Source organism: Trematomus bernacchii, unplaced genomic scaffold (assembly GCF_902827165.1).
Source record: "Trematomus bernacchii unplaced genomic scaffold, fTreBer1.1, whole genome shotgun sequence".
Classification (NCBI taxonomy): domain Eukaryota; kingdom Metazoa; phylum Chordata; class Actinopteri; order Perciformes; family Nototheniidae; genus Trematomus; species Trematomus bernacchii.
The window spans coordinates 5269033-5293440 of NW_022987720.1; the positions used below are offsets into that span (position 1 = coordinate 5269033).

At 40.5% G+C, this 24408-nt stretch overlaps 2 protein-coding genes across 6 annotated transcripts in view; one reads left to right on the top strand and one right to left on the bottom strand.

Annotated features, from left to right (window-relative positions):
* tulp4a (TUB like protein 4a) overlaps positions 1 to 20659 on the bottom strand; it is a 28127-nt gene extending 7468 nt beyond the window's left edge. For 4 of the 5 annotated variants that reach the window (XR_004556856.1, XR_004556855.1, XM_034142813.1 and 1 more), the window contains exons 1-10: positions 20588 to 20659; positions 18358 to 19327; positions 8268 to 8396; positions 7200 to 7361; positions 6526 to 6706; positions 2860 to 2967; positions 2581 to 2744; positions 2125 to 2349; positions 1762 to 1996; positions 665 to 809 (exon numbers count right to left, since the gene is read on the bottom strand). Coding sequence is in view for 3 of the 5 variants with exons in the window: in XM_034142813.1 (XP_033998704.1) it covers positions 665 to 809; positions 1762 to 1996; positions 2125 to 2349; positions 2581 to 2744; positions 2860 to 2967; positions 6526 to 6706; positions 7200 to 7361; positions 8268 to 8396; positions 18358 to 18609 (1601 nt within the window). In the remaining 2 variants the exon portion in view is untranslated. The other variant, XM_034142812.1, reaches the window with a different exon arrangement.
* A 715-nt stretch (positions 20660 to 21374) lies between these two features.
* Positions 21375 to 23611, top strand: mrps10 (mitochondrial ribosomal protein S10). Its single transcript, XM_034143260.1, has 7 exons — positions 21375 to 21511; positions 21682 to 21734; positions 22227 to 22296; positions 22415 to 22554; positions 22639 to 22747; positions 23091 to 23180; positions 23267 to 23611. The coding sequence occupies exons 1-7, from the start codon at positions 21440 to 21442 to the stop codon at positions 23345 to 23347; spliced, it is 615 nt and encodes a 204-aa protein (XP_033999151.1). The 5' UTR covers positions 21375 to 21439; the 3' UTR covers positions 23348 to 23611.
* The last annotated feature ends 797 nt before the right edge of the window (positions 23612 to 24408 follow it).

The following is a 24408-nucleotide window of genomic DNA, read 5'->3' on the forward strand; positions in this document are numbered from 1 at the left end:
GCACATGACCAATGAGGGCACGAGATAAGTTTGTGCACAGATGGAAGGCTGACAGGCAGGTAGGCCATCCAGTTATTTTAGCCGGGCCGGCTAAAATGATTGGTCGTGCTTTTTACAGTATTACGGCTTCCACAGATGACATTTTTTTATGGATTTTTTCTTAAGATATTCATTGCTATCAGGATGTTAAGAGCATTCCATGGAATATAACAAAAAGTGTATCTCGAGCCGGTTTCTCAAACTTACCTACCCCACCTTTAATCGCCAAACGTTCATTTTTGTGTTTTTAAGCTGTTGGAGGAAGCTAAGATATCTGAAAGCTCTCTGCTGTCGAAGAAGCATTTAAGCTGACGCTGAATAACTGCCTAATATGTGGGAAATTAAATGTTTATTTAAAAAGAATTGTGTAACATGTAAGCCAAACCCCCTTAATACATTTCATTTTGTGTAGAGTGAACTAAACAACCTTCCACAACAATCTGTAGGTCCTTCGGTCAAAATGTCAGTCTCCCTGGGCAAAATACTGAGTCAGTGTTTGTGTGCATGTTAATATATACTGATGAGCAGATGGCCCCTTGTACAGCAAATATGAATTTTGTATTTACGAAAAAAATAAACATCAAATAAAGATGACGTGCTACAGTACACACAGGTTTCTGGTTACCTGGGCAGTTTGGGGGATTTGCTCCCTCTGGATATCTTTGGAGATTTCTTGCCAACCCAGTCGTCACTCAGCTCAATGTCACTGGAGTCAGAGCAGTTACAGCTGTCAATCATGGCAGATATCAGACTGTTGCCGTATATCTCATCTGAGGAGAAAAGACAAGATGGGGGACGAAAAAGAGGGGTCGATTTTGAGTAAATGGATTGTAGATGTGTTAATATCAACAAAAAATATTTAATGAGATGCTATAATGTGTGTTCACTGTTCACTCATTTTTAATGACATCTGATTAACTTGAGAACTAAATCAGGAAGAGAAGAAGGAAAAACAAATATACAAATAAAGATGATCTCTCTACTTTGGCATTTCTGAAAATACAGATGACATTGCAGGACATCTACTACTCTCCAACAACCTGGATAAAGGCATGTTCCTCATGGATTTGTATACAACTAACTATATGGCGCAGCATTGTTCAACATTTCTAAAGATAAATATTTAATCCCATTTGGTCCAAATCTTTGTTTCAGTAGTTTCAATTCTTCTCTTTTGCCTCATTCTTATGGAGTCAATGAACCACTGCTGTTCCAGTTTAGGTCAAGTTAATTTATTTGATGGACATTAAAGTGTGAATGGACTGAAACCATTTCATGGCTGGCTTCATTTATCACTGCGTGGAGAGGGTGTGGGTTGATTTATGAGGAACCCAGGAGCCATCAGAGCCCCCATTAAGCAGCTTTTAATTAACATGGGCGCAGTCTGCCCTATGTGACTAAAACATAGCCACTCTCTGAGTGCCAAGTCAAGGAACTCAAATAACTGGAAAAGTACTGGAGCAGGCCGATGTGTCTGAGGAATACATTTAGCAGTTTTGTTTTACTCTTACAGTTACACATACAAACATTGGGTTTTATGCTAACAGGTACAGATTTATCAACAAATCAATAAGTCGATCGACAGAAAACAATTGACAAATATTGTAATACTCAAACAAATGTTGTTTTTGTGTCTGACTGATTAGACCAACCACTCTAATCAGGAACCTGTTCTTGGTTTTGCTCTGTGAAGTTGCCAATATGAAGAAAGCGCAGTTTTACCTGTTTTCCCATCTGTCTTAGGGTCCATGATGACAAACTCTGGACGCAGTTTACTTATTCGCCGGCCTTTTAGGATGGGCACCAGACCCCCGAGGTACTCCAGGTACAGAGTGTAGCAGGGCCCCCCCACCTCAGGGTTATCCTCTGTTCGCTTCATTGTACAGTGCAGACGCTCATTTCCAGCTGTCGGGTAGCTCACAAAATCACGCATGTTGTTCGGATCAGGGATGGGGGGCTGAAAAGGAAAGGGGTGTATTTGTTATGAAGGCTTATCTCAGAAGGTGAGATCTCTGACGGAATGCAATTCATTAAGTATGTATGTTATGGTTTCAATTGATCCAGCAACCCCCTGTTCGTTGTTACCTTAATGGTGGGTACAAAAGCAGTAGTGACATAAGAACAGAGGCGGGAAGGCATGGTGAGCTTGGCAATATCTTTTTCCTCCTTCACTGCTGTGGCGATGCCCTGCTGGCAGAGTAGCTGTAGATTGGCAACGCGGTGCTCCACTCGCACTACGTAGAGCGCCGGGCCGCATGCCAAGAACAGACGGGAGTCCCGGTGCCCCCAACACAGCGTAGTGATGGGGCGCTGCAGGGTGACAGGAGACACATGGGAGAAAGGATAAGATTGTTTTGTCACATTTACAACACTAAATACTGCAATACATCATTAAAATAAAGCATGAAAGATGTAAATATTAAGGGATCTAATTGGTATGGCTGTGACATATAAGTATAGAGTCCAATCTTGACAAAGGGAAATAACAAACACATACAATTCTGAGTAATGTGACTCAGGTTTGGCCCTGTTAAAGTTCACCTGTGCTGGTGTGTCCAGTGTGTAGATGTGTTCACCCTGAACGTTGTAGAACTTAACAAGGGCGCTCCTGGTGGGGGGACAGGAGGGGTCGGAGGGGAGGAGGGCCCTCTCCATCCCGGCCACCGCAAGGAGGTCCCCCTGCGAGCACCACTGCACCACCACATCTGTAACACGAGGCACAGGAGAAAAATGCATGTAATGCAGAGTAACACATGCTAACAACCTTTACCAAATAAATAAAATCCTTGAGATATCATTGAATGAAACATTATTGCACACCTTTCAGCCCGGTGCGGATGAGGGTGGGAGAGAGGTCGTCGTAGTTGTTCATCAGGCTGATGTCTCCAGATGTGAAGCTGACGGTCAGCAGTGGTTTATGACTGTGCACTATGAAGAGATAAAGGACAATTTAAACATATTGAACAGGAACTGAGAAAGCAACATAACGAAGTGGTAACAATTTAAAGTACACGGTTTCAACAGCAAAGGAATAAAACAAGTTTCCACATTTAAGTATAGTGGATGTAAATAAACTAAATCAAGGGAAGGGTTAAAATTACACATCTGTGCACTGAATAAAATGCAACAATTTATTTTATGCCAACTTTATCTGGGGGTTTAACTTTATATGGCAGAACAGAGAGTAAGGAACATAACTTATTACAACCACAATGTAACCTGACATGTAACAAGGGAGGGTCTTTATTGATTTGTCAATAAATCGATTTGTCAAGAAAGAAAAAAATCAATGGTGTGAACCCTTTTTAATCATCGATTCTTCTTTCAAGGGAAACTGCAAAACATTGCCCAGTTGCAGCTTCTCAAATATGAGGATTTGCTCATTTTCATTGTCTTGATAGTAGACTGACCATATTTAGGTTTTGGAGTGTTGGCCAGACTAAACAAGTAAAAATAATGGCATCACATTGGGTATTTTCCATTAGTTATTTACTTGCATTTCCAGAGTTGGCTAAAAAATACCGCCCGTGTGTTTGTGTGTTCTTATTTACTCTAGAGGTAGTTGGAGGCTATTAAGAGACAGACGAGGACAGTTAATTGGCAGTTGTAAATATTTGTCAGTGAGTTTCCACTGTCTACATTTAATGAGAATACACAATTTCACAAACACAGGCCCAGCACATCTCCCTGCTGCACCTATAGCTGCAAACAAGTGGCATTTTTCGTAACCTGCTATAAATAGAACACCTTCAGACAACCACCCATACGTTTTCCATTAAAACAGCCTTGAGTCTGTCCTTTCTCCTAGTCCTGCAATGACCCAAATACCAACACAAATGAATTATCCACTGCTGCTTTTGATTTCAGTCAGTTACTGAAGTAGTAGTTACTCCTTCTTAATAATAATAATCCATTCAGAATGGTTTTAACATTAAATGAGACATATGCTTCTTTTGTAAATGCAGAGTGTGGTGTTGTGTAGTGATAATGGGTCATCATTATATATCATGATACAGAGATTTGGAAAGGCAGAGGAACAGGCGGCCTGGTGTCTTAGTCATGTTTTCGACTTGAGAGATCATTTCTATCGAGGCCAATCAATTACTATTGGCTGGTTCAATTAGTTTAATTAGTGAGTTAGAGCATAATCAGGCAAGCACTTTTCAGCTTTACCACATAACCCACGGTGAAAGGAAGGGAAAAAATAGCACAGCAGGAGGAGGACAGACCCTCACAAATACAGCCTTAGCAACTGGGACTAATTAAGCTCAAGAGAAAAAAGGAGGCAAAAAAGGAAAACAGGAACCAATAAAATGAGGCTGTTATGTGGGCTGGTGTACACGATGGAAGCAGCCAGGAGGTTGGGAGGGCTAACCACATGCAACTCTACTATTGTGTGACTGCTCACGTCCCAGTAAAGTAGCAGTAATCGACCTATTGGCATTGGCCACCAGATTTGCTCAGGCTCACCGCTGACTGTTTTAAATACTGCCATCGAACACGTCTGTAGGCTGCCAGCAAAGGGCACTAAAAAAGGTGACATGGATTGAGTTATTTTAGGATTAAATTAACTATATGCTTCATGAAAATCTGAAAAGGAGGTTGGTTGGAGGAGAATCTACAGGTGGGGTGTAAATGTTTATTTGGCAACTATTCAAACCTTTTTTTTCTCCTCTAATGTAAACAGTAGCATCAATTCAACTGTAGCCACGGCTGTGAAGAATGTTTTATTTTTACACGTAAAACTTCCACTTCCGTTTTTTAGACTGAAGCCAAGAAAGCCGTTCATATTTACCTAAAAAAACAGCCTTTTTTATATTGTCGTTATACAGTATAAATGTAGTTTATGGTGTTGTTAGATTGTTGCTACAACGCCCTTTGTTGTTTTGTTTTTTAGAGGCTTCACGCCAACACATATAGATTAAGGCAGAACATTTTGTACTAGGGTTCGGTCGGGACATTAAAAGGTGAACATATTCCAATGGAGTGGATTATGTTTAAAGAAGAAACAATTGAAAATAAAGTCATAAGGGTGTATAAGTTTTCTGTTTAGACACTACAAAGAATTCATATTTTATTTGAAGATAACACACTTCCTTTTCCAGGTAGAACCATTGATTGTCCATAATGTAAGTGTGTCGCACACAGAGCCTGGTGACGCACCCCCTTACACTGTGACATCTGCTGCTGTTATGACAACAGCTACTGCAGCATTAAAAGCAAACAGGAGGTCCAGTGGCAGCGTCAGCCCATTGTCAGGAGAGCTCCTCCTCCACCTCCTGCCCTCCATCTTTAACCGCAGCCCCCCACCCATCTTCCATTTGGTCACACTCTCTTGTTTTAATGCGTCTCTCCCTCCCCGTCTTCACAACTGGCAGAGAAGTGGGAAATATTGGAAGAGTCATCTTCTCACTTATGAAGTTTAATAAATGATGCGGATCGCCGGTGAGATCAGCATCACAAATGACCTACCCTTCTAACGATAAGCTTCAATTAATACCTCCTATACATCGACAACCCAAGAGTATACTCCAAACTATAAAATGTTTTTACCTTATTTAAGAATACATTTTACTATCAAATCAAATCAAATCAGGTTTTATTTATAAAGCACATTTAAAAGCGATTTTTGGTCGAGCCAAAGTGCTGTACATGTAATAAAAACACATTACTACAAAACACAATAAACGACAATAAATTACAACAGATATAACTTAAAAAAAAAACTAAGTACGACACTGCGTAATACTAACAGGGTAAAGCAGGCATCTCAAGATTGAAATGTAATTGTGCCAAAGACCATCAAAAGTGTTCAGAAGCACTCAGTTGAACATGTAGGTGATCCGATCCACTACTTTCATGATCATTTTTATTTTTTCCATCACATTCATATAGTATATTATCTTATTATTAATCTAATATCGATACAGAAACAAGGCACAGTTTATGTCCACGTGTACACCTGTTTCTGCGACCTAAATATTCATGAGAACACTAGGGAGGGGAGGCTACTAATCACAATATAGTGAAAACCTACCAGCCATAACTTGTGTCCTAACCTTGTGCCCCCAATTGGAAATCTTTCCCCCCCTTCCCTTTGGACTAAGAGCCTGAGGAAGAATTGATGGAGTCGTAAAAGATGGCGGTAAGAGGCAGGTAGAGTAACTTATGGTCCTATGTATTTTGCACAGAACTACTTACGTATTAAACAGCAAGACTCTCTTTTAATTATTCAGGCCGATACATTTATTTAACGTGGTTTCAAATTGGTTATCAATAATTGAGGAATTAACTAATATTGGTATTGACTACTAGATGTTTGGTGTTGGTACATCCTTACTATGTAAACCTTTATTAGTGTCTAATCCTACATCATATTATTCAGTTGTCTACTGTAGACATGATGTAAATTGCATTTTTCGCTGTGTGTGTGTCTGAACAAGCCACAAAGAGCAGTCAATTTAAATCAAACCCCGAGCAGCTTACTATGCAGTGGAGAGTAGTCGTCAGAATCTGTGTCGCTCTCACTGCTGTCCTCCACCAGGAAACTGGGATAGTTCCAGGACATGCTGACGATGCCATCCGACTCATGCAGCAGAATGTGGGCCAGCATGCGCCCATGGCAGTCCATCACTATCACCTGTCCATCTGCAGTACCGAACAACACCTAGAGAGAAATAGTAAAGGGTTTTAAGGGAGAGGAATAAAGAGGAAAAAATGACACACTCTAACTTGGACTTAAAGGCAGAAGATGGAAAGGAAGCTACACTTAGAAATAGACAAGAGATGACAGATAGAGTTAAGAGAAGTGCATATCACAAGGACAACAACTTGGGAAAGAGACATAAATGGGATGAAGGGGTGAAAAAAGACAGAGACACATATCCAGACTGAAGTTTGATGATGTCCAACCTGAGCTGACAATTTAACAGCATGGAAGCATAAACATAGCCTAACAAAAAAATAACACTTTCAAGACAGAGCAGGGTTGCTGTCACTCAGAGATGATCTCCCTCTGGGCCGGTCGCAGCCTTCTGAATGACAAGTCCACATACTTAAAGTGGCAAATGACAACCTAAAACTTCTAAAGCTATTCAAATCAAAGGCTTGTAAAGTGGTAGGGTGAATTGTTACAATTCTGTGGGATGTGTGCGTGTTACCTGCTGGTCATCGGGGGTCCAGATCCCACAGGTAATCTGGCTTTCCAGGTTGATCTCGGAGGACCAGTGTCTCTGCCCGCTCACTGACCCGACCAGGACAAAGCCATCGCGGTAGGAGATGAGAGCCTGGGTGCCATCATGGGACCAGGTGAAGTCACTCACCTATAGGGGACCAGATACAGGAGTTAAGTAAGGAATGATGATAATGAGATGCTAGTTTTTTGATAAAAAAAACAGTTGTGTAAATCAAAGAGAGCCTTTGATGCCATTTGAACTGTCATTCTGTTATTTAGCACTGAAACAGTTCCTCGGTTCATCAAAAAGTCGATCCACAGAAAAATTCCTTGCCGATTATTTAGATAATAATTTTGTTTAATAATAAATAACGTTTTTTTCCTTTCAATTTTTGGGGGATTTTCTTCATACCGTGAATATAGTCAATTGATTATCTTTTGACTGTTAAACAGCCCTAACGTATGTTTACTGTAAAAATGCAATATATGAATAGCAAGAATTAGGAACTGGTCATATTTAACAACACTCAAATGTTTTAGGAGGCCCAGTATGCTTAGTAGCAGGGCTCTAATTATGGCAAAATGAAAATCTCCAAACAGATGTTAAGAGAAGAACGGCCTCTAGGTGCTGCTAGCAAGACATTTACACCTAGTTTCATTCCAGTTTTGTGAAAAGCACTGTCAGAACATTTAAGAATAAGCTCAATTCAAATACATGCCCTCCTACTGGCTGTCAATACTGAAAGGGACTTAAATATTGACTGCCTGTTAATGTCAGTATAAATAATACCCTTGAACTGAGTGACAGTATAGTGAAAGTGTCAAAAAAGTGTTATCTGTAAACTTTTTCTGTTAATTTGCTATTGTTGATATGTATTTTACCCATATTACTGTTCTCTATTGTGCATCTACTTGCTTTATATATGCACTCATGTTCATGAATACAATTTGTATTTCTCAACATGCATTCCATATTCTGTGTAAATGCAAAGGAAAAATGCACTTTAAATGACACATTTTGTTCACGTCCCATTTCTGTGTAATGTATTTTTACCTGGGCTCCACGGTCATTGACCAGCTCCACGGACCAGCGGCCCTCATACTGGATCCAGACAAAGATTCCTCCATCTGTGTCACAGGTAGCCAGTTTCTGGAAGGGTTCATTCCACCGCACCAAGACCACCTAAAAAAAATGCAGAAAATACAATGAGAGGGGAGAAAAGGGACAAAAACAATGATTATAGAGACCGTCCCGTGTCCTTCTGACTGCCATTGTCTGTGACCCTGTCAGTGTTATCTAGTGAGATAAGTATTTTCAGAGAGATATGCAAATATGTATACACAGCAGTGGCCTTCCTGTCACAGAGCTTTTCCTCTCTAACTACAACAGATAATGTGAAATGATGAGCAGCACAATACCTCGTCAGAGTGCCCTTGATCTAAACTCTGAACTCTTGCCTGAACACTCGCTGTAGGGCGCTCTAAATTGGGGCGTCAGCTGAAACGCCAAAAACCCAGAAAGTTAAATCCATGTTCCAACATTTCAATGAGCTAAATTTAGCATCAAACCAGACGAAAATATACCACAAAGTGGGTTAACCTCATTTTGAAAGAGTCTCAAAGGAGCTGAAAATATCCTGAATATTACAGACTATGAGATTCAATTATTGAATGACTGTTGTCTATATAATCAAAACCACACTTTAAACATGGACATTTCTGACTGTCCGTCCTTGTTTTGTTACTTGATAATGTGAATAATGAATAGCTGATCTTGTGTTCGTTTCAATGCACCGGTTATATTTCTATTTTTTATTCTATAAAAAGCATTGTATTTGTCTAATTGTCAATTTTGGAATTAGAGAGGAATCTAATCAAAATAGTTCACTGATGCATGAACGTCCCTACAGGAAATACTGTATTGTGGATTAAAGATCAGACAGCCTCTGACACAAGAGACTCACAGATGCATGGGTTTCTGTATTTAGTAGATATAGCTATGGATCATCATTAACTAAGATGCAAATGTATAACTGGCAGAAATCAACGATCAAAGTGATTATAATGTTTTTCTTTGTCAGCATCACCCATCTCAAAAGCACAATCTCCATCCAGCCCCCTCTACTCCCTGTATGTTTCTCTTTCTGTTCTTCTGTGGCGTGACTCAGCCTGTTCCCAGAGGAATAATCCTGAACAGGGAGCAGCTCTGCTCGCCCTAAGTGAAGCACGTGGGCTGTACACGCTCAAACACACAAAACAGGGCAGGTTTTAGTGGGGCTTACGCTCTCCGAGTGAAAGACCAACAGATCAGTGGCTGAGAGTTGGATAAACCAGCCAGTCTTGCTCTTTTTCTCCCAACAACACCATCCCCCTCCTCAGCCCCGAACAGCAAACACTATTTTATATTCCTCTGAAGATACTGAAAAGATATGGAAAACCTGAATAAACAATTCTCCCTTCATCAAAACATCTTCAAGGTCCATATTGAGCTGCTTAATCATTAGGGAAAGTAAACATTGGGAAATCACAAAATCAAGGCTATGTGTGATTGTTTTAAACCATCTTCTGTTACTACATTGATAATCAGCCCAGATTAGCAAGTGATTGATTAATCAAATCATTATACATTCGCTTCATAGTCAAAACTTGAGCAGCACGACCCAATGTTTGGAAAAGAGGCGGCAAAAATATCTAATCTAGGTTTGATGGTAAGTTATATAGTAACTGTAGATGAGAAATGTTGATAAATATAGTATAATAGGGTGTAAAACTAAATGATATAAATCCAGTAGATGCTTCCATGCAATAAAAGCAGCAATGCTCAGGTAACAGTTACCAATCACATTTATTCTTCATGGTTTTCCAATAATTCCCTAATAATCACTGCAGTGTGACATTGTCGTTGAGTTCTACTAGCTGAACTTTCAGTGCTCCGTCTCACACAAACATGTTTATATGAATACACCATGTGCAGGCCTCTAGTGCAATGAGTGAACAGAAGGATTCATCGCTCTGCTGGCCTTGCTCCCTCAGCAATAAGGTGTCCTGTGAGCCAGATTTACCGTGTTTTCCCTCCCACTCCCAGTGGTATAAATCCTAATGTTGCTCTATAGGTGTGCCTCAGCTGGCAAACTGCAGGAAGGAGGACACAATGAGAGCTGGCCTGTTGCAGCTCTGCACCTAAGGTCTACATGTCATTCTGACTGACTTGACCAAATTCACGCACCATTAAAAAGGGCCGACCATGTATCATTCAGCCACAGCAGTCACTGGAGGCAGCAGTGCTCAGCGGGCGCAAAGCTGACAAGCTTGGGCAGTAGTATTGTCAAAGATTTGTTGGAAAGACACATTTCTATGATCAAGTATCTCCTTAGAGGAATACAAATCCATCTTGTTACTCCACCCGTGCACTGTCTGCAACCCCTGGTGAGCCAAAAGGATTTTCCGGATGGTATTATGGAACCCAGTACAGCTCCAGCTGGTGTTGACATGAGGCTTTAGATCAGGGAGGAGTCTATTTTGCCTAATTCTTACATCATGTCTATGCTATATAAACTAGCAAAGAGACAAAACAAAAGATAACAAATCAATAAATAAGCATAAGGTTCACACATGTTATGTATTGCATGTTCACACACTTATCTGCAGCCGCATAGAGGTGAGAATAATCTGTGTAAATATAGCTCAGTGTGGAGATTAGTGTGAGCTGGTCAGGCATCCCGCAAGGGAGACAGCTGAGCACCTCGCTGTGACGCAGCGATCTGGGAGATCAGACGTCACATGGAGACAGGCAGGATCAGAGTGAGAAGCCACAGGACAAAGAAGGCTCAAAGGGATCACAGAAGAAAAAGGTGAATGCTTGCAAAAATGCAAACATATGGAGACATATTGGTGACAATGCTCTCAAAAGACCCAATCAAAGTACCTTAGAATGTTAGATACCACAATTTGACATTTAGAAAGTGGGTTACTACGTTTACAATCCCTTTAATTCTGCCCTTTGGCTAGGGCTCGGCCATTGACAACTTCTCCTTGGGAAGTTGTCACCGTCTTTGCTCCTGCAGTGTCTTGCTGTTGTCATTGCGGCCCGGCCTCTTGCTGGGACTTGGAGACTGGGAGCAGAGCTGACCCTAGCAACTTAACTGAGAATACCAAATCAAATCAAGGGACAGCTTTGGGTTGCATTGGAGTCAGCAAAAGTGAGAGGGCACAGTGACAGTGCAGTCGTCCATGGCAATGCTTTGTTTTTAGGGTTAGGGCTTCTTTTGAAACACACTTATGAAGGATTAGGCTGTGTTTTTTTTCTTTCACATCTTAACATGCACAAACCTAAATGACACTACACAAATTGCAAGATGAAACTGAAATCCTTTATTGGACTTTCTTTAACTAAAGCCAAGGTTACTCATAGTTAAACCTATTAAAATAGTTTATTCATTTAGGTTAAGTCTTTAATGTCTAATTTGGGAAATATGGACTGCAGCACAGCAATGAGAGAGACACCAAGACACAATTATCTATCTATATCTGGATAAAAAAAACACATCTAGAAAAGGGACAAATTATCGCAGTTCTAAAAATACCCATGTTAAAATAAATTCCGATGCTTATCTTTTGAATGTGAAGCTGCTGCTGAAACTTCTTGACTAATGAAGAATAATTGGAAAGGCAAGACCCCCTGACCGACAATAAAATCTGATACAGAACTACCAAGCGAAAAGGAGCCTCTCCCTTCTCCCTCCACAACTGCCTCTGCCCTCTCCTGTAATTCGGGGTCTGACATGATATTAAATCAGAGGCAAAACTCAATTAAAGAGAAGAGCTGCACTGATACAAAAGCAAGGAAGCCCGAATGGGGGAAGTAGGGTCAGAGAGATTTGCAGCGTGCAGAAAGGGCAACGGGACGGGACCTTCAGGAGGTGGAGTCTGAAATGTTTACGAGTAGAGCAAGCATGTGCTAAAACTATAATCAATGTCTGATAATAGCTTCTACATTGGGTATCACTGGGTGTGATGCAAAGCCGAGGAAGAAAGCTGCAAGACTGTGTGCGGTGGGTGTTGGCAAGGTGGACACACTGACTTGCAGTTAAGTGCTTAAACATCTTATCATTTATCATATGATGTATGCAGATCCTTTGGCTATTTCCCCCCCCCCCCCCCCCCCCCCCCAACAGTACTGTTCTTTGAACATTGAGTACAGGGCTGATATTGTTAAGACTGACTTTACATCATATTCAATGTCAAAAAGATGAATTAGATAAATACATGCTGTTTACTGGATGTGCCTGTACACTGCTCACATGGTCACTTACAATAATGCCGCAAGGTTGTATGGATACTAAATTGGCTCTTTATTCCAAATCTATAAAAGGCTGCAATATATTTGTCCAGACTGCCCCCAAGTTGTAATGCAACAAGACATTGTGCGAAAGAATCATAACATGGTTATAAATCTGCAGCATCACGAGACCATAACTGGTTTACAGTTTGCTATGATGTATTTATAAGGTTTTCCTTGGATGTATATTGGACTGTAATGTAGTGATGCATTTGAGCTGAATCAAACTGACGAGTACAGAATTGTGTCGGAGCGTGTTAGGCAACTACTGAAACTCTCTGAAATATAAACAGCAAACATAAAGTAGCACAGGAAAATACATGTACAAGAAAGGCAAACTGGTACTTATATTTTCTATTTGTTGTTTTCACAGATGTTTGCTGCTTAGGCTGAAATGAGGAGCTTTTATACTGCAAATAGCAACACGAAAACAAAGTGAACCCGAGTGAGCAGATAAGTTCGTCTTTTCCGACTACAAACATCGCTTATTGCAAAAACAACTTGCAAGGCACAAACCACACTGTCTCTCTTGAAACATTTCTGGCAGGCAGACAAGTACACCTGGATTTGAGGAAGCAGAGGCGCCCGAGTGTTGTGCAACATGCCCTCTTCAAGAATGGATTAGCGGCACACTAATGCCATTTCCACTAAGCACTTTTGGTGAGATCATTTTAATGCAGTGAATGGGTCGTCTGCTCTTCAATCACAGCAGGGCTTCTAAAGTCAAGAGGTCAGGAAAGAGAAGTGCTTTAAGGAAGATGTGTAAAGGCAGAGAAGAACATGATGGGAGGATGGAGAGCTGTAGTGGAACTAATTAGAAAATGAAACAGGTGGAGATGGAAGCAGAGGTGAATGACACTGAGGAAAACTCTGAGGCCGCAGTAACCCCATTAGAAGTGATGACTTTCTTACAACTATCCTGCTACAAAACTTTCGGCCTTATTGCAGGAAAAATGATGCTGCATTGTCCCTGTCTAGCAATGTATTATTATGGTCCCCATTATGTCTGAACAGACAAGTTAGTTGCTCTGCACCACATAAGTCATCCGGCATCATCTTCACCATTTAAAAAGAACAGTACAGGTCCCAAATCAGTGCGGAATTTTGCACATGCGATCTACAGTACGAGAGATATAAACTCTTTTAATGATGACAATTTTAATGCATGAAAATGTCACACTGCACAACAGATCAAATAGGTCCCAGTGCGAGTTGAACCTACATGGTGAAGTGGTAAACATGAGTATGTGCCCTTGGGTCTCTTCTCTTTTGGATTAGGTCCTTAGACACTTGCTTTTAGCGAAGAGCCTGGATCAGGCCTCAAAGGACTTCTGCCTCAGGGGAATAACCCACCCATCGGACTCATGGAAATGGTAGCGAGGTGTGTATGAATGCATGTTTTTAACTTCAGTAGTCAAACAAATCTTTCCATACATAACTTTAAAGCAGTTTCAGCCGCAACAAATCATAAACAGAATGACATTGTGCTGAGGACTTTAAAAGGATGCATATTTTTAGCAACGAAAGTCACAACATCTTCCCTTGAGATTCTCCCTTAACGTTCTACTTTCTCTCTCTCAGCGTACATGCTCGAGAAATGTAAATTGCACTTACTTTCTAACTTGGAGCACCTACTGTTTAATGCAGCAAAGGAACTTAAACTTTAACAAAGATGCACCTGAATGCCAATGATGTTGCAGCAATGGGAAGGATTTTAAATAAATAAGACGCATACCACCAGACTAGACCAACCTGAATCTACAATGGACAGTATTGTGGATATTTTCAATGGAAATAAAAGTACTTAAAGCATGTATGATTGTACCGTAGACAAACGGCACAGCTAGCAGTTGACAGGATTCTGACAGACAATTCTCCCAAACTCTTGAGTTGCGCCCAACATTTCCTTGTCAACATGCTGACAGTCATTGTCAAGCCTGTCTCTGATGTTCATCTCTCGTGGTGAATGATTGGACTCCCAGTGAGTATCTGCTCAGTCTGTTCAGCATCTGAGTGCAATACTAACGTATAAAACGCGCTGGATTGTCAAAAGGCGTTGATCTATTCTGATGCATGTCCCAGAGGGATTACAGTGCAGCTTCAGAAGTATAGACACATAGAAAGATGCAAAACGTATTGCTTTCATCTATTTTTTATGTTTTGTTCTAAATGTAATGCAACTGAGGTTTATAAAAATAGCATCAGGTCATTTAAGGCCAAATGTTCTTTTACTAACCTTTTTATACTTTGTCTTGTTGGGTTATTTTAAGTTTTATACTTTGGTAGCAGCCATAATGTTGACAAAAACTCTCTTACAGAACAAAACAGAGGGAAAATATGAGTTGATTAATTGATCAGAAAACGAATCAACTCGTTTGATAACTCAAATTAACAATAATAATAATAATAATAAAACATAGGATTTTTATAGCGCTTTTCCTAATGCTCAAAGACGCTTTACATAAATGGCTTCAGTCAAATTTCCAAGCAAAATCACAAATATTAACTGGTTATTCCAACGTACATTTTCTGCTTTTCTCTGTTTTACATCATTGTCCTCTGAATGTTGGTGGGTTTGGGATGGCTGGTCAAAAAACGATAGCTATTAGAAGACCTTACATTTGGCTCTAAGATATAGTGATGAAGATTTCAAAAAGTCTAAACAATTATTTTTTACTAAGCGGTGGAAAATGTTACCGACTGTGGCATCACTAAAAATAATGTGTGTACGTTTATTATATCATAACACAATATGCTGAGTTGAAAGCGTAAAGAGTGCCTGAGCATTTCTGCTAAGCAACCAAGCTCAATGAAAAACAAAAAACATTGGATACAAAGTATTTTTTTCATGACGCCCATTGTGAAAAGATGGCCGTGGGAGACACAACAAAAGGAGCATTGGCACCACACACACCTTCATCCCTTTGAAGCTGTTACCTTGTAATTATCTCTCTCAACCTGGCTGAAGGGGTATTAAATACAGAGGAGGACAAACCTACATCAGAGATTTACAACAGGCCTTCTCATTATCTGAAGAAGATCATTAGAGCCTCCAGAATAGGTAAAACAGCAGGAAAACAGGTGAGATTGACCACAACACAAGCTGTGTTTTATCTTGAGGATAAAGGGTGACCGAAGCGCAAATCAAACCGTTTTTCCCAGGGAGAGGCAGTACACCTTACAGTATTACTGTCCTCTCCCTGTCTGTCCTCTTCTTAACACTGGAGCAGATGAGCTAGTATTTGAAAGGTATTGGATCAATCAGAGGGCAATAACAAAACACCTACAAGACCAATCAAATAACTCTCTACAAGGGGCCACTTTAAATGAATGTATACATACTGGTTTGATCAATCTAAAGCCTGCATCTTAACCTTAATCGGGTGATTCCAATAAGTATTATGTGGGTCTTGGGAAAGGCCATTTCCCCAGCAAGAGAACCAATCAGAGCCTCTGATGTGTGGCAAACAATGGTGAAACTACATGTGAGAGTCAAACACTAACAGATGTCTTACAGCTCAAAATCTGCCCTGTTCTTCACCACACTGCCTGTTTTGGGCCATGTCCAAAAGACACGTCCGTTCAGAAGCTCGCTTACATTAGAATGATCACAGGTCTGATACGTCAACAGGAATTATGGACCAACTTAAGGATGCTGGCATGAGTATCGATCTTGGCAGGACCAAAATCCTAAAGGATGAGTTCATGTTGCATTGTTGTCGGTGCAGTCATTCATAACATGATTTGAGCCAATTTACGTGAAAGGACACTCGTCACCAACGACGACAAGTGTGCAATGACAGGGCTGACGTTTAAAGGACAGGGATGTCATGTGACGTGTCTGAAGAGTGGGCCACTTTAACATACAGGGAAAGGTTATTCAAATGTATTGACATAGCGCTTTAATCTAAAAACTGATTTTTAATACCTAGACAGGACTAACAAAATATAGATTTATTCATTTCTAGGGGTTAACGTCCTTGTTGTTGGACTGTTAATTGGACACAGCAATCTGTCCTCTCCTCATCAGAACTGGAATAGAAAATAATGTGGTTGAGTGAACCGATCTGTCATAACTCGACAAAATTCATTAGGCAGTGTGATTTCCACCACTGTCAGAAACTCCAAATTATGCATAGGGTGGACAAGTGATGGATTTCGCAATTCCTAAAGCATTTATTGATTGCTTTACATCAAATCTAGAGTGGAGGTGGAAAGGGTATTACTTCTTTTAGTACGGGTGCGAGGATGAGGTCAAAGGGAGGTGTTGGAATGTGCTTTTCTCTCCCAGTTGCATCTGTGTTTAATGCTACTGTAAAAGCATCTTGATGGATGCAAAAAATACAAAACATTCTGATATTTGCAAATAATGCATCCAAAAGCTTTTCTAGGACTTGGTTTAATGAATAAGAGGGAAATTATTAAAAGGTCTTAATTAAAGAAAACAAGAAAATGCACAAGCAGCTCCAATTTGTCCTTGTTTTCAGTATTATCGCAGTATAGCTGCATTTAAACAGCAATATCCATAATTTTGTCATCTGTAACTTTAATACACAAAACATATTGTGTCATCATTCATTTGAATCAGCCCCAATAGGTGGATAAAGTCAAATACACATAACAAAGTGGGTAAATTAGAATGATGTAGGTGTCATGTCCTCCACACTGCATGCACCAAAATAACAAAAGGAAAATGTCAGTACTTGGACCACATTCAAGTGGGCAGAGTTAAATGACATTTCTGCTGCGCTTCAGTCACTCTCTGTGGGGATTCATCCACTCTCCCTTCAGCTGCCTTATGGAATGCTGACACAGCACCTTGCTCCATCTGACCAACTGCTCCACCCACTAAACGAGAATACGCAACCTGTGTGCAGTCTCCACTTGTGCCAGCACTGCTATATAATGACAGGAATATTCAAATACATGTCGGGCAAAAGACCTCTACCTTACTCAACTGATCTTTCCAATGACAATAAATGGCCTGAGTGCACTAGTGGTAGGGAACTTTGGAAGGGTATTACCATGATGAGAGATAAGAGCAATGCCAGAGGGTTGAGCATGGTAATGTTGTGACTAAAAGCAGCGGGTAGATCAAGTGATGCCAAACAAAGAGCCACTGAGAGCAGGAAGGTCTTACTTCCAATCAAACACTACACAATTTCCCAGATTACTCCATCGTTGTAAACTGTTAAATCATCTGTTGTGATAAGACTTGAAACTCTCAGCATGCCATGGCACAGACAGGGTGAGTCACTCTTCAACTAAAGTGCACCATCTTTGTGCTAGATAATACTGTACACTTGTTGCCAAACATGCCCTCAATAAGCACAAAAGAACAGTAACTTTAAGGACATTGTTCTACGCCTGACTCTGCAGCTGGGAAAAGGGAACAGTGACCAAAGATGCATAAATAGGGAGATTCTGAAGTTGTCTTTAAAGTGTAGAGGACACTTTTAATTAGAAGAAGGGCAGATGTGTTAAGTTACTTATTACTCAAGTGCGCTATCATGGTATACAAGATATTTTTTACGTGTATTTTTTAGTATGTGCTATAATATATTTTATTAGATCTGTGTATATTTTCCTGTAAACACAATAAGATCATCACACTCAAGAGCATCATTGAGATGAAAGAACTTGATGGTGAGGTATATATTGAAATAATTATTGTCAGAGGGCCACTTTGTAACTCTACAATCCTTGAAACAATACGTGTTGTTTTTATACCTTTTCAATGCAAATATCAGTAAGTTTAATTTAGTAGGAATAACCTAATATGCATTTACGGTGAGTCATCTCTTACCTCGCTGTTGTGTCCTCTGAGGTTGAAGTTGACTCTCTGCGGGGTGGGCCGGTCCCGTCTGCAGTGGCTGGACGTAAACGTGACCCCGACCACTCCTCGACCGTTCCCGGTAGCGAGCCAGCCCTCCTCGTAGTAACGCTTCCTGCACACCGGCTTCTCCTTCTCGCTCTTCGGCACCCGGCCCTTCCAGGACAGGCACAGGATGTTGGAGTCGCTGCAGAGGACCGGGCCATGCTCCACGGCGGCGAACATGCCAGCAGCTGTATTCTACCTCGTGGATATTTGAAAAAATAATACCCAGAGGGAGGTTTTCGGGTGGGGTCGGTACCGTTATGAGCGCCTCTCCTCCCCTGAGGTTACTGGTTCGGTGTTGGATGTGAGACAGCGACAACGGTGCATAATACGTGCGCTTTCTCTCGGCTATCTCGGTGATTTGCAATACTGATTAAGAGGTGACCAGTGAACACTTCCCTAAAAGTACAAATGAGGTCACAAAACTGTGGACTTTAGCGATGCTGGGTTAAAGATATCATGGGCTGCAAAAGGCACTCATTCAAGTCATTATGATGTGTTAGATCAGTGAGCTACCTTGTTGATGATGTTTCAATGACAAGGCATAAGATGACAGTACCGGAAACTTATTTGAAATTCCACTGAATGTCAGCTAATCAAAAACAAACATCCAAAAAATATCGTTGTCTTGTAAACTCATCAGCAGGAGATGCACCCATTCCCCTCAACACGTCCCAGCGCTTCTCCCAGTTGATGTTATTAACGTTTCTGTCCAATTCAGTGTGTCATTTCAGGGCTCCGTGTCCTCCTCATACGACCCCGGCCGTGTGCGAGAGGAGGAGCGGGGACTCCATCAGCTGTCAGCCCGCAGGAGAGCCGCTTCTCCCGGGAACGTCATCACGTCAGCCAATCTGCCTTTTCAACCCGCCTCGGGGATCCCATGGAGGACTGCTGGAAACTAAAAAAAAGGATGTCATTATCATACAGACAATGTCGCTACCAAATAAACAAGTGTTATATTTTGTATTGCTGTTTTTTTATAAAGCGTACAAGTCGACGGTGCAACAGTGTAATCGCTGGAAGCACTCACCTGACGCCCACAGCCATTAATTTAAATATTAATGCGCTAGGCTAAAATTACCTCTCACTTACCGTGACTTATCAATTTAGTTAGAGGACTATTCACCGTAGCGGAAGAATATTTAACTGATTGCTGAATAATTTAGGATAATCGTGTATAATTTTAGCTTTAGCTGTTATACTCGACGAGTTACACTGATGTACCAAAGCCACAATTAAACACGAAAACAATGTAATAAAAGAGGGGGAGAAAACTAAATTAGACAGTGATTTTAAAAGCAATCTAACAAGATCCGACAGAGGAATGGGCACAAACGGACGTCTAGATTCACGATGCTCATGACTGTCATCTGACAGTAAAATGAAACCCGATGGACATCTGGTGTGCCAGCCAGACTATAATCGATATTTGAATTATGTAAATTCTCAGAGTTAGAAATAATAGCATACACACATAAAACGAACACTGGATTATAGACAGGTGATGTGACAGAGGGACATTTTCCTCCATCAAAAGATATACAGTTGCCAGTTAGGTATAGCCTAACGTTGATGACATATCCATAGATACTATCGTTAGTAACTGACATTAAAAACAACGTTAATGGTGAAGCCCGTGAAATGATGCCAAAACAAGCCAAACACCCATCGCCGAGAGCTGCCTGCTAGCTACAGATAGCTAGATCCTGGGTGTTGGTGGATCCAAACAGAGGGATGTGTGGGCTTTCACGTATCAAAACATGTCAGCAGCGGAATTAATCTCCTCCGTTTTAATGTACCTTCTTTGTGCAGTGACGCTGATCTAGCCAGCCGAGATGCTCGTGAATGCAGCAGCCTGTGTTGTTGTCTCCTCCACAAAGAACAGCCAGACAGTGATAGCTAAGAGGCTAACCGAGCAGCTAGCTAGCTGAACCACCATCAGCGGAGACTGGCTCTGTCCATCCGCCGCTGGCAACTCGTCGCTAACTGGCTACGGCTAGTACGTTAGCCGAGTGTTTATGCCAACGTTGTTTTCAATGTTAGCACGTAGTTGTTAATGATACAAGCATGTCAGTGTCGCAGTGGGCACAACGGAAAAGTAATGTCAGACCTGCCGTCAACAAAGCCGGAGAACCTCAATAAGCAGTGGAGTGCTTACCTCTGTTGCTGCTGCTTCTTCCTCTGCCTGCAGCCGCTACTGTACACTGGCAGGGCCCGACAGCTGGGTCACGTGACAGGAACGTGATTTAGACCAATTAGATCATCACAGTTCTCATCAACAACTGGAGTTGTCTAACTTTAATGTAATCTTAAATATCAGGATGCAAGAATAATGGACATGGTTGTAAAGGTATATAAATAATTTAGGTAGCATTGATCAGTTAAAACATGTATACAAATGTGTTTAACAAGTACTATTTCTGAAGCAATGGCTTATTATCACGCATTGTTGCAAACAACGACAATAGTATTAGTAATGCTTAAAATGAAGCAATTTCCCATTTAAACAGTTGGGTCATTTAATGTAGAACATTTGTTTTAATAATTGATTGCAGGGTGATATGTTCTAGTGTAGACAATAATGAATTTAGTTTTGGTGTATCTGATTGTTTTCATTTCCTTGCTACCTGCTTATGGTCAATTATACATGTCCACCATATCTTCTTTCAAGTTAATAGCCAAATTATTTCCAGAATTTCCTTTCAATCATAAACATAATTTTAGGTTTTAATATTGAACATGATGGACTTTTTTTCTTTTGGACTTCTTTTTTGGAATGTGATATGATACATTGAAATGTGTTAGTCTGCTGTTGTTTTTGGAAGTACAATATCCAACCTAGCAAATGTTTAAATCAGTATATACATTTCTCTAGACACTCTGCAATGGAATTTGTAAGACTATAAAAATGGTATTTATATGTGAACATTGTCACAGATCCCACTCCGGAACACAGGAGGGCAGCACGGGGCAGAGCTAGTTTCCCTTCTGTTCCACCTTCTCCAAAAACATGGCTGCTCCCATGGCTCTCAGACGAGAATTATTTTCTCTTGGAAGGGTTCTTAGCAGAGTCTCACATTTGGTAAGAAATGAATATATTTGTATTTGTACAACACCTACGAACAATGAACTAACGTATCCGTTTGAGAAGGAGTTATTACATCTCACAGTTTGGTAGCCGTTGTAGCATGGTGGGTCGGTTGTACAGTAAATGTCATTTCTAGATGTTTACTAATGTAAGTGTATTTACAGGGACCGAGAGCCTTGGGTGCCTGTTCACCTCACATAAAATGCTATAAAATAAGGTAAGCTGCAATTTCACTTCTTCACTCGTTTGTTGTCTACGCAGTTTATTATTAACTGCAATAAACCTGGACCTCGCGTTAGAGCTGTTGTCTGCAAAGTACATCAACTAGCCTAGGCATTACAAGATCCCCCTGCCCTGTTATCTGTTTTATTGCTATGTTGGCAGACAGTGACATTTATTGTACCTTTTTTTTATTAAAAAAAATGTGTATTGTGAAATAGCCCATACATTATGGCTGGACTGGAGTCTCACAATTTCAAAGCAAATTCTGTCTACTCTTTAAACCTTAAAAATATTATTTGTTACCATGATAATCTAGAATAGATGATAGCGCTTTTGTATATCTGAATAATTTCCTTATGTGCAAATGTTTTGATCCACATCACTATCAGATTTTTTAAATAACATTATTACTTATGTTCTAGACCTGCATTATCTACTTGAATGTGGTAAGACGTGTTGCATGTGAATTACTGTTTTGTTGCTGCAGGTCTCTTCTACCATTAGCACCGAGCACTTCCTTCCACACAGCAACAGTGCTTCCATCAACACCTTCACCAGTGAGTTATCAGTAAAATTCAATCATCTTAGACTGTTTTTTTTAACTGCTCAAGGTTGAAATAATACAAAAAAGACAGATCATATGCATTTATTGTGTTTTCATTTGTTTGCCTGCAGATCACTGTCACAGAAGAGCCTGACGCACTGTTTCAGAGGGTGTCGGTGCTGGTCAAAGGTCATGACAGAGCCGTGTTGGACAGCTATGAGATATTTGCCACCATGGCAGCCAATGAGCTGGGCATCACCCAAAACAAAGTGTGAGTAGCCTCCTGATACCTTTTTAAGCTACTAAAATCTTTACTGAAGACTTTTTTTGATGAACTTTTGTTCTTCTGCCACAGTTACGAACCTCCCAAGGACATGGAGAGATTGACGCTCCTGAAGTCGATTCACATCTTCAAAGATCACAGAGTCCAGTATGAGATGAGGACGCACTACCGGTGCATCGAGGTGATGATCCTGAACAGGGCTAATTATGTTTGTTTTATTCAATTAGCCAATGGTTATTAAAACTTCAAAATGGTTTGTGATCAGGGCAGGAATTTCACTGAGGGTTGTGATGGCCAAAGCCTTAAATATATACTAGGGTTAATTATTTTTAACAATTACTGCTTCAATTTATTATTTCTGTGGACTTGTGTTTTATTTAAAGACTCTTCCCCCTGGAGTTTGGCATGTGTCTACTCAAAAAATTGACAACACAAAGTGCCCCTGCCCCTAAAATGATGAAATTCCTGACCCGTTAGTGATAATTTGGTTATGAATCTAAGATGTCCCTTCTCTTGTTTTGTAGCTGTCTCATATAACTGGCTGCACAGCACAGGTTTACCTTGAATACATCCAGAGGAACCTCCCTGAAGGTGTAGCCATGGAGGTGACAAAGGTAAGCAACTATCCCACCTGCTCAATCTAATGCTGCATTCAAACAGCCTGAATTAATGTGTTTTTTCCCTTTGCTGTTGTTATCAGACAGCCATGGAGAAGGTTCCAGATCACATCAAAGAACCCATGTGGGAGGAACAACCCGTTGATGACAAGCCCAGCCAGTGAAAACGTTGATCGAATTACTGGATGTTTTCTCAGAATTGAATATGTTAAGAACTGCAATATTAACGTGTTTTCATGGATTCTTAAAACTGCTCAGCATAACGTTTTCAGCAATATCCTCAATATAGAGTTTAACACCAGAACTGGCATTCATTACATCAACATGTAACAGTCATTATCTACTGTCAGTTGTGTTTTCATTGTTGTTCTGTTGCAAAACAGTGTGGAATTACTTATGTTTTTTCAATAAATATATTATTTAACAGACTTATGTGCAGTTATTTAAAAGGAATTATAGTTTATAATAGAACTTCTACATTAATATAACATTGTTTGTCAAATTGTAGTTGATGCAGTGGTTTCTAATTCTGTACATATTCTGTAGGACACAAGACCAGCACACAATACATTTCTTTTTTTGCTTTTATTGAATTATTGGTTTACAAAGATATTTCAGGGCAACACAAATAAGTGACAATTTAATATGTATCTTCTGCTTAACAGTAATAAATACTACATGGCTTACTTATCCTGAGATAGATGGCTATACTTGTAGTCTCCATACATTACCTGAAGGTGTGCTTACTGTCTGTTCTTGTTAACATTTGACAGTACAGATATACTTGCATGTAAGTTGGTAAATCCAAAACATATTGTTTGTATTCATTTATTAAAAAACGAAATACCACAACCTTTATTCAATATTCCTCACGGTCTCTCGCCGAGTTTGTTACTGTTGCACAGTGGTTTCAACTTCCCACCTGAAAGACAGAATCTCCAGGCATCAGAGCAAGGGGTTTAAAGATAAAGACACAAGAGGAGACTCACCTTTTCAAGTTCCCGAACTCAGTGTCTTGCCGCTGGTGACTCGGGGGGGGGGGGGGACGGATGTGAGGGAGGGTCTGGGATCCTGTGGCCTGGGAGGTAAACTGTACTGTGTGCCCCCTTCAGGAGACAACAACAGTCAGGCTGTTATCATTAACCAAAAGGGAGAAACAAGAGTGGACTGCAGGGACTGGAGAGGCAGCAACATGTACGAAAAGTGCTGGAAATAAAACACTTTC